Source organism: Salvia miltiorrhiza, chromosome 1, assembly GCF_028751815.1.
Source record: "Salvia miltiorrhiza cultivar Shanhuang (shh) chromosome 1, IMPLAD_Smil_shh, whole genome shotgun sequence".
In the NCBI taxonomy this organism is placed as follows: domain Eukaryota; kingdom Viridiplantae; phylum Streptophyta; class Magnoliopsida; order Lamiales; family Lamiaceae; genus Salvia; species Salvia miltiorrhiza.
The window spans coordinates 41,005,082-41,015,632 of NC_080387.1; the positions used below are offsets into that span (position 1 = coordinate 41,005,082).

General features: G+C 37.2%; 2 protein-coding genes across 2 annotated transcripts; both read right to left on the reverse strand.

Moving 5' to 3' along the window:
* Positions 1-1,832: 1,832 nt before the first annotated feature.
* On the reverse strand, positions 1,833-8,067 carry LOC131024944 (tyrosine--tRNA ligase 1, cytoplasmic-like). The gene is made up of 10 exons (XM_057954521.1): positions 7,787-8,067; positions 7,498-7,645; positions 6,605-6,894; positions 6,430-6,526; positions 5,360-5,465; positions 5,195-5,277; positions 4,875-5,020; positions 4,616-4,721; positions 2,789-2,848; positions 1,833-2,095 (listed from the first exon to the last, which is right to left on the reverse strand). The coding sequence occupies exons 1-10, from the start codon at positions 7,870-7,872 to the stop codon at positions 2,075-2,077; spliced, it is 1,143 nt and encodes a 380-aa protein (XP_057810504.1). The 5' UTR covers positions 7,873-8,067; the 3' UTR covers positions 1,833-2,074.
* A 94-nt stretch (positions 8,068-8,161) lies between these two features.
* LOC131024939 (pentatricopeptide repeat-containing protein At2g38420, mitochondrial-like) lies at positions 8,162-10,052 on the reverse strand. Its single transcript, XM_057954508.1, has one exon. It carries the CDS (start codon positions 9,990-9,992, stop codon positions 8,472-8,474), a length of 1,521 nt encoding a protein of 506 aa, XP_057810491.1. The 5' UTR covers positions 9,993-10,052; the 3' UTR covers positions 8,162-8,471.
* Positions 10,053-10,551: the final 499 nt, after the last annotated feature.

Below are 10,551 nucleotides of genomic sequence, written 5' to 3' on the forward strand. Positions count from 1 at the left end.
CATGCAGAATAAGACGAGTTTTTAAAACTGAAAGTTTAAAAGAAAGTTTTCTTTCATCTATATATCTATATTATATGAAAATATAGTTCTAATCTCCACTTTTTAGCGCCAAATTTTCTCTCTCTTATAACTTATCGACACTCTCCATTTTCTATCCTAAACTTTCTCCCACGGTATTTATGCATATTCCATAACCACTACGTTTCATAAATGAACAACCCCCTACACCAATTAGCAAATAAACTGCAGCAACCCACTATCGAAAAGCAATAACAAAACTGCTACAAACAAAAAAAAAGGTTCGGATTTACAATTTATAAATACCATATCATTTTCATTTATCATTTCCCACTTCTCTCTACACTCATTTTCTGAAAAAATTACACAATTCAAAGCAACCCACTATTTTATTTCTCAATGTATCAAAGATTGCTCCACTAAATCGGTTTTCTCAAGGAATTGCAGCCGAAAAAACTCAAAATTCACGAACCCATGGGGTCACAGCTTCTAAGTATACAAAATTCATGGATGGAGAAGGAGAATGAGAAGAAAAAAGGGATGCATGAAGGCATAAATGAATTACGTGTTGGCTGCTATTTTTGAGGCCATATGTGGGAGCCACGAGGCCGGAGAGGCAGACTTGTGTGTACCTGAGTGGTATTGCGGCAGGATGATCCGCACGGCGATGAGTGATATGCGAGGCTACGGAAAAGACAGAGTGAAAGAGAGGCGGAGAGAGCGAGGAAAAACGGAGAGTTTGGCGGAGAAGGCGGGGTGCGAGATGACCGCAACGATTCTGAGAAAAGAAGGAGAAATGGGCGTGCGTGAAGAGTGGAGAAGAAGAGAAGAGCGCCGCCTAAAATTTATTGGACTTGAACTAGACTACAACGGATTCTTGTTTGGTTATTGTTCCAAAGTAATGTAGCACATAAAATCGATTCTTCAATCAGTCAGCTCACATTCAACGTGACCGGAAACAATCTGGTTTTCAAAAAGAGATGGGGGCTTTATATTTTCATCTGTTTGTCGAGCAACAAAGGAAATCTATTTCCAAGGTGACTCTGTCGGAGTTTATGATCACCACGATGTAGGCAATCAAAAACTCTTGTTTGCTACACTCTTACTTAACCGTTAACCGTTAACCATCAATAATGAATGGAAATGTGATGTGGTATCAGCTCCTCAAAACAGCTTATAAGCTTCTTCAAAATGTTTGGCAAAATAAGCTCTCAAACAACTTATAAGCTTCAAGAGCTTATAAGCTCCCCAAAAAATAAATTCTTCTACCTCAACTTATTTTTTTTTATAATCTCATATGCAACAATATTTTACAAATATTTTTCAACTATAATTTATTATTTTCATTATATATAATTCAAGTTCATTTTTCTTCGATTTTTTCTCTCTAACAAAAAATTCTCTCTCTAATTTATAAGCTCAATTATCCAAACACTTTGACAACTTATAAGTTCTTAAAAATTTCATCTTATAAGCTCCAAGAGTTTATAAGCTCTTTAAAATAAGCTTAGCCAAACACCCTCATATGTCTGGAATGAAACCATTAAATCTTTATGACCTATATAATATAATTTCAGCCTATCTGTTGCACAGATAGAGTTTTGATTTTCAATAAAAATTCAGAAAAAGAAAATTGCAGTTCAAGTGTACATACTACACTCATTATATCTTGAGAGAGCTACATGCATAAAGATAGGAAGAAAGTTTTAAGCAAAATTCTTCTTGATTTGGGCAAAAGCTGTGGTAATATTTTACTTAAGTTTATTCCATTAATAACACTTTAGAATAATACTTGATCCTAATTTAAATTCCGATTCAGAAGCATATTAATAACTTTATAATCCCATGGCTGGAGGATTTGAGATGTTTAATCCTAATACAGTAAATACTACAAATAGGTGCTCAAATAAATATGTCTGCTGGAATAACAAGACTCTCAACATCAAAAAGTAATACCAATCCCAAAAAAGTAAATACCATTGCTATTGTGATAATAAGACCAAAAGTTTGCAATCTCCTATCGGAAGAGTGTCTGTAGTTTTGCTTTCATTAGACATCATCTGGTTACCTTGTAACCCTGCAGTGCAGAGAGCATATATGCAAAATATTATACAAAAAATAAGGCATAATAAACATGAATAGTAAAATTAACAGGGAATAAACACAAAAATTACAGAAGCAATGGAGTTTAAATTACGGTGTAAATATAAATTTCATATACCTATGATATTTCAATTATCATATCACTATAACAATCAGAGTGTATATAAGATTCAAAAGGTGTTGAGAGGTCACTTCTGAATTATTCAAGGAGTGAGATTATTTCCATTCATCACCACTTCTCCAAGTTCCTAACATATAACAAACAGGTTCCAGGAGTTGAAACATATAACCCTCAGTCACTTATGTAATAAATTCTTTTTATTTTTCCCTAAATTATCTCCTCATGTCCTGGACATCTAACAATGTGTGTCCAGAAGTATCCGGAAGTTTCTATGCATGTTCTTCCTTAACCAAAACACAGGGGCAAGCTTAATCATATAATTTTTTTTGTTTTTACACAGTAGATTGTCTATTATCCCACAGGGATTGAATTACTTAGCTCATCATCTACAATAACTTTCATCAATCATATATATCATATTCATAACTGAAAGATGCCTTGGTTAATTATTTGAAGTTTGAACTGAGAGTATTTATAGACTAACCACATTTGCTTTTCATCAGTTCCATGCAATTCAAATTAGAGAAAGAAATCAACTGTGCATACCTTCACCCTTTTCACTGGCTCCTTAGCCTTAGGATCGTTATTGAAGTGATCACGTACTGGCTACATAACGTTACAAGGCTAAGTAAATATACAGGTTATAAAAGAACGAGGAATGATTTGAGTAATGATATCAGTTTTTCATATAGGTTTGATTATGTGTTTGTCCTATTACCCAACCAGACAGGTTTAGATACTCAAACTAACAAGAATTAAGTACATAGTAGCTAAATGAGATCTACATCTAAGTACAAAATTTGCTGATAAATTCACATGGAGAAGAACAAAAAATATAAGCAAAACAGTCATTTTCGAAGCAGATTTCTTATGTAATTAACATCTGACTTAAATACTCCCTCCGTCCCGCTATTTATGGCTCGCTACTTTTCGGCACGGAGATTAAGGAGAAGGAAATTAAGTGAAAAGGGGTGTGGTTCACATGTGTTTAGTAATGGTTAATAATTCAAACTGATTAAACAAATTAGATACACATTCATTCAATGAAACCAAAACCAATCGAACTAATCTTGGCTTAAAAAAAAAAAAAAAAGCAATCGAACCAGTCAATCAAAATTTCAGGAACAAAGACTGAAATCAATCAACAATTTCAGGAACAGAGTATGAAAATTTCAGGAACATAAAATTTTCGAAACCAATCAAACTTTTCAAAAACCAATCGAACTCAAACAAATCAAACAAAATTGGAGAAATCTCAAGAACATAGAATGAAATTGGGAGAAATCGAAAATTTCAAAACGAAAACTAATCAAACACATCAAACAAATCAAGCAATTGGAGAAATCTCAATAACAAATCAATCGAAAATTTCAATCAAACATGGAGAAATCTTCAGAACAGATCTGGATCATCTTCTCGCTCAAGCCACCGCCGCTCGCACTCCGCCGCGCCGCGCCGTGCCGCTGCTAGGGTTTTACCAAGAGGGGTGGACGGTAGATAGACGCAGCCGGAGTGGGCTTTCTGCGCGAATCGCGGCAGATCGCCTCGAGCTTCTGTATCGTCTTCTTGCTCAAGCCACCGTCGCTCGGACTCAGCCGCGCCCCGCCGCTGCTAGGGTTTCACTTAGATAGGGTGGCTGGAGTGGGCTTTCGGCACGAATCGAGGCGGATCGCCACCGTCCTCGTGCCGTCGTTTGTGATGCCCGCGCCACCGGTACAGGAGGTCGTCAAGGGCTTCAATCCGGACGACGAGGTGGACACCTTCTACAAGGACGGCTGGCGGAGGGGCGTCGTGAACCAGGCGCAGAGCCGACAGGGACAGATGCGTCGTGTACCAAGCGGCGCTAGGGTTTATGAGATGGTGAAGGTGGTGGCGATGGGAGACTCAGGCAGAGAGAGAGATAGAAGATTGGTTTTATGTTTTTTGGTGAAATGTGTGTATTTGCCTAATTAGTAATTAGAGTGTTCATTAGGGAGATAATTAGTGATTTAATTAAGATTAATTGTTCCCTTATTATTTCCTAAAATAGAAACGAGCCATTTATGTTGGGACAGCCCAAAATGGAATACGAGCCATTAATAGCGGGACGGAGGGAGTATAAAAGAAATGCACATTCATAACAATAAAGTGATGCCTCAAAATTTAGGCTATACAATGTGTGGGGAACTTTTGGATAGATAAGCTCAATATGTTTCATACTCAAATGCTAAAGGGAATGATGATTCAAAAGGTGCACTATTCATTGAAATGCAATATAAAGTGCCTCATCTTATCAGAGGCAAATGCTTGGGATGCAAAAAAGAGTTATTATATATGTAAATCAATATTTTAGGATCAAACATAAATCAGATGTAAGGTAAAATTATATATTACCTGCAGTATCTGGTTTAGTGCTTTTGCAAGAGCAGGTTTGAGATCACCAGGATGCAGCTCTCCACTTTCGTAGTCAACAACTAAATCTTCAAAACTCTTGAAAGTCCTGAAGGATGTGAATGTGTAAAGAAGATAGCTATAAAATTTCCAAATTAATTTAAAAGCAAAGTATACATGTCTGCACTATGAATTGAAAACTATAAAATTGGGCAAGTCACCTCTGGGACTAGGTAGAAAAGGATACAACAGAAGGACTTACTTATCACCCCCATTCTCTGGTTTTCGCTCAACTGTGAACTCATTGAACCATGGGATAACAATGTATTTGATGTACTCCAGGCATGGGTTCTTTTCGACCATTTTTGGGGGGCAGAAAGCTTTCTTTATCTTCAAATTTACATCAGCCTGTGATATTCGTTTTTATCAAGCTGACAGAAGTTCACAAGTAAGAGTGTAAAAGAATTTGGAAAGCAGCAGACTGTGGTCTAAAACATATCACAACTTAATAAAAATTGGGGCCAAACTATTATAAGAAATTGATGATCATGATCCTTGTTGGAAATTGGGAACAGATAATACCTCTTCATCCTCCATGAAGATAGAAGAAGATGGGTCGCTCTTTGACATCTTCTCCTGTCCTTCCTGCAGACCAGGGAGCATATCTGCATGTAATAAAAACACTTACAGCTCACATAATTTTTACTAGGACTATCACTTTTTTTAAAAAGGTTCTATTATGCTTACGATGAGACAGTATAATAGGCTTGTTTTTTCTTTTGATGTCATCACAATACTCCCTAGCCAACATATTCACTTTGCGTTGATCCATACCCAACTGGCAGATGTCAGCCTATTTGAATACACAAACTCAAGTCACATTTTATCACATTAGATGTCAAACTACATCAGTTACCAGGAAATCACCATTACACCAAGAGGATCCACCCACATGAATATAAAGAAGGCATTATCTAAACTCTATTGAGTATGTAAGTACTTGTAAAAGACGAGCATGTGTGCATTGAAATACTGGTTTTCTGCCATTAGTGATTCTAAAAAGCTATGAAAAATTGAGAAGGCCCAATTGAATCGCAAAATGGGGACAAAGCATCCTGAGTACCAGATGCATTAGACTCCAATTCACTGGCCAAACCTCACAATTACATATGTCCAACTGTCATTCTGTCAATATTATAATACTTAACCACTTGTATAATCTATTTGCAGGGTGAACATAAGAAAACTCGACACTCACAGTTCAGAAGAGGCTACAAAGAAAGAGTATAGCAATTAAAAACTTGGATAAAGTAATAGCATGGCAGTTCAGTAATCAGTATCATGTTCTTTCTAAATGTATAGCAATATCCTGATGGCAGATCAGTTCAATTATAAAACGAGAACACATCATGCGGTAATCAATAATTAATATCCTTCATTGGTACATATGTAATCCTCAATGCAACAAAAATATTTCACTATGTTCTGTAAAGGAGTAAATGAGTTACATGTAGAGCAAGTCAAGTCCTGATATATGCTTGTATTTTTTTCTGGTAGCAATAGTGAGCTTATTTGTCTCGTCCAAACCTCACTCAAACACAATGTTAATATCTGATATGTCTTGCCATTAAAGTTCATTGTTAATATTCCCTTTTCCCCTCACTATAGGAAAGTAATAAATTATAGTAATTAACAAATCAAAACAAAACAAAACACATGTGATGCTAGTTTTCCTTTGATACGTCGAACAGTATTTCATTCCCAAATAAATCCTAGCGACAAAAGCATAACTATATATTGTGTTTATGAAAAGTCACCTTAAGAAAGAATATATCAGCACATTGCATGCATGGATAGAATATCTGGGCTGCTGACAATTCATCTTGCTCTGAGCGGCCCATAATTTGACAGCACCTAAATGAGGACAACAGGTAAGATATGACATTAGTGATTAGATATTCACTAAGTAGAATGAGAGAAGGATATCCATACCTCAGAACCCTAGGTAGCTTGTTTCTCCTGGCTATGTCCATTACAAGGGGCCAGTACTCATGAGCACGGGAATTGATCTCATCAGAAGACCACAGAAATTCAACCTGACCTCCTTGAATATTCATTCCTACAGCTTTCCAAATCTCAATCAGGTATTGCCCTATCACTTGAATTTTATTTAAGTCACCACCCATTTTGTTGTTCAGCTGTGCAAACCAATCTGCAATCCATATCTTCACTATGCATCCGGCAGAAGTCAGTTTGTTGACGTTAATTGCCTTCATAACTCCCTGCACATAGATGTTTGCACTTTCCATCAGACATTATCAGACATAAGCATCTAAACTATGTTATTTTCAAAATTAAAAGGTATATTCACCTTCCAGCAGCAAAGATAAGTGCTGCTACAAAAGTGAAATCCATAACCAGAAAGTACTATTGCACCATCACATCCCAAGAGAACAAAATAGAATCAAGATTCAAGAACCATAAATCACTATCCTACTATATGAGATCAAGTCCTCAAAACTTTGGTCAGCATCTTAAATTTTGCACATAAGCCAAAAGCATCCCACTTGTAGGAAAGTCAATTTTGGTGCTAAAAACACTCTGCGGTAACAGGTTCTATAAAAATCAAATATAGATCAACCAAAAGCCACAGATCCACACTCAGAGAATGACAAACTAAATTTATTAACTCGTTACATTACAAAAAGTGTTACACAATACAAGTCAAACAATTTCCAGAAATACCCAATTGAGCACTTTTCCATCAGTTGAAAGAATAACTAGAAAGCATCAAGTTAGGCACAAGCTAAACAATACCAAATTCAAACAAAACAAGATAGACTTTTCTGCGAGACTGTAGAAGGAAATGGATTCAATTCAGCAACCTGAGCAATATGCATTCTGCCCGATGGTTCAAATCCATCATAGCAGACAATCTGAGGCTTGTTCGCCAATAATCTCTCCAATTCATCCTCCTGTATGCACTCCTCGCCGATGCTCCTTATTAAATCGAACCTCTCCTTCAAACTCAACCTAAATACAGTTTAATCCAAAAAATACAACTTCTAGATCATGCCCACAGCAATAAAATCTCCCAGAAAATACATAGTTAAACGGACAGATTGGAAAAGTATACATACACAATTCTGCGAAGAGGAAATAAAGAGAACTTACTGCGGTTGAGGCGAAATGGAGAGAAACTGTAGCGGTTGAGATGGAGAGGCTTCAGTGCTGTTGCCGCTGCTTCCTTCGTTCTCCATTGAAAAGGAGCGCCGAAATTCCGAATGGTAGGGGTCCTAGGAGATTCGCGACTTTGCATTTTTATGCTCAAGCTCAAAAAATTTAATTACTAGTACTACTTTTTTATCTTTACCATAAGAAAATGAATATTTTCCATATATTAACTCATAATAACAAACCTAAATTATGAAAGGACCAACGATATTGAAAAGGATTAACCGTAAAAGAAAAATTAAAAAGTGAATTAAAAAGTGAAGGATGATAATACTCCTAACTATTATTATGAAGAATCGATCCTAACGAAAATGATTGACTAAAAACTAAAACAACATAACTTGAAATATGAAATAATCGAGTACATTCCATATGGAATTTCTTGTGATGCAAAAAAAATAAAAAAAATGATCATTGCCTCAACTCAAATGCTAAATAGGGATGAAATTCAAGAATCCTAAAGCATGATGATCATTAGTTATCTCCAAGCAAAAATGCAGCCTAATCCACAAGTGCTGCACCAATACAAATAGCACCACAACATATCACAGTGAGATGGGTTCTTCTTCACTAAAACTCGAGCTGCAAAATAAGTCTATCCATATACACAACTTAGTTCAAGATATCATCCTGCGCCTCTCACGCCCGTTGCAAGATCCTCCACGGCCATCTTCTCGAGCAGCTCCTCGGCCTTGCAACGCAAGCCGGCCTTCCACAGCCGGCACACGATTTTATCCAAACCCTTCGAGTGAGGAATGTGGTTTTCGTCATACAAGAACTCATCTACCAAACTGCAAGCTCCTTCCACATCGCCATCAATAACAAAGCTATCAATCAAAATCTCTAACATACGTTGATCTAAACCTAAACGCGTGCATTTCAGCCGCATCTCTTGCACCATATCCCTCACCCGACGTAGCTCCCCTGCTCCATAGAGCGCGCTTGAAACCACACTATACGTTTTCAAGTCAGGCACGCAGCCTAACTCCTCCATTGAATGGAACATTGCCATCCCTTCCTCCAACTTCCCTTGCAAGCACAAGCCATTTAAGTACACATTGTATGTGTGTATATCAGGAACTAAACCTAACACAAGCATTTCATCAAACACCTTATCTGCAACTTGAACCTCCTTGTTGCAGATCAACCAATCAAGCACCAAATTGTAGCATATGACATTAGCCCTAATTTTATCAATCTTCATCTGTTTCAGCAATCCCAACGCATCCATGCCTTCCCCCCTTTTCACCAAAACCCTAATCACATTGACGAAATCATTAATTCTAGGTTTAAAGCCTATATTTTTCAGATCATCCAAAAATCCCAAAATTCCACCACCATCACCGCCGTAGTAATTTAGCTGCCGGCACATGGTCGCGAGCATCAAAGAACAGACCTTCTGATCCAAATCGAAACCTTCCTCTACCATCTGATTCAACAACGCCAAAGCATTACTCGAATCCCCAATTCCGCAAAGAGCCCTAATCAAGATCTCGAAAGTGGATTCTTCAATCCGAATACTCATTGATTGGCTCTTGACTAATAATTTTGGCACAATCTCGAGACCCTTTTCGTTCTTACAAAGAACTGAAAGCAAAGCGTTCAATGTTTCTACCGATGGCTCACACCTAAACTTAGGAGTCGTCGAGAAAAGCTCCACGGCATCATCGAACATGCCGTTTTCACCGTAAAACTTGATTAGGTCGATGAAGACGCATTCTGGCGTCTCGAAGCTCTCGAATTTCTCGATGTGGTCCAGAACTTGCAGGATTTGGTCGCGGCAATTTGCAGGGCGGTTTTGAATCAGGATTTTGAAGAGGAAATGGTACGATTGCGGAGAAGGTTCGACTTCGTAAGCAGCGCAAGCGTTGATTAGGTCAGGAAGAAGATTATGGGATTTGGATTTCTTGATCGATTTTTTGAAGGATTTCTTAGCTAATTGGAAAGCGAGAAAATCGGGCAGCTGTTTCTTGTGCGGTTGAATTGGCCACTTTCTTCTTTTTCTTATGTAGAAATTGCAAGAAGAAGATGAGAATGATGCAGCTGAGTTGCGGAACAGATTGGTTGTGGGTTGATTTGCAGAGATTTTGTGTCGCCATGGATGTATCTCTTGAGCTGCTATGAATCGCTTTACTCCCTTCAACATCGTGCCCAAATATAGTTAAGCCAATACAACATTTTTCAAAAAGAATAAGGGCATGAAATAATCGAGTACTGCTGAATTAGGAAATTTATTAGAGAAAAGGAAAAATAAAAAACCCCAAACGCCGGGGACAAGCAGCGTCAAAACCTCAAAAACGAGGGAAACAGAAAACAAAAAATCACATTGGATGAGCGGAAGAGAAGACTTCAGAAGTTCCGGCCGAACCATCACCTCCAAGTTTCTCGGCCCAATCCAACGACACAGGGAAAACCAAACAACAATATCGCCAACGACGCACCAGCACAATAATCGAGTACATTAAAAAGGGGAAATGAAAAAGTGAACTGATAATAAAAAGAAACTAGTTTTGCTCCCATGCGATGCACGGTAATAGTTATTTAACTAAATTATAGATTAAAATCAATATATATATATACACATATTTTATGGAATATACCATTTATATAATATAATATATTATTAATTGTATATAAGTAAATCTTCTTAAGTTTATTACATGTCACTATAGAAATAACATTCAGTTAAAATATTAAAATTAATG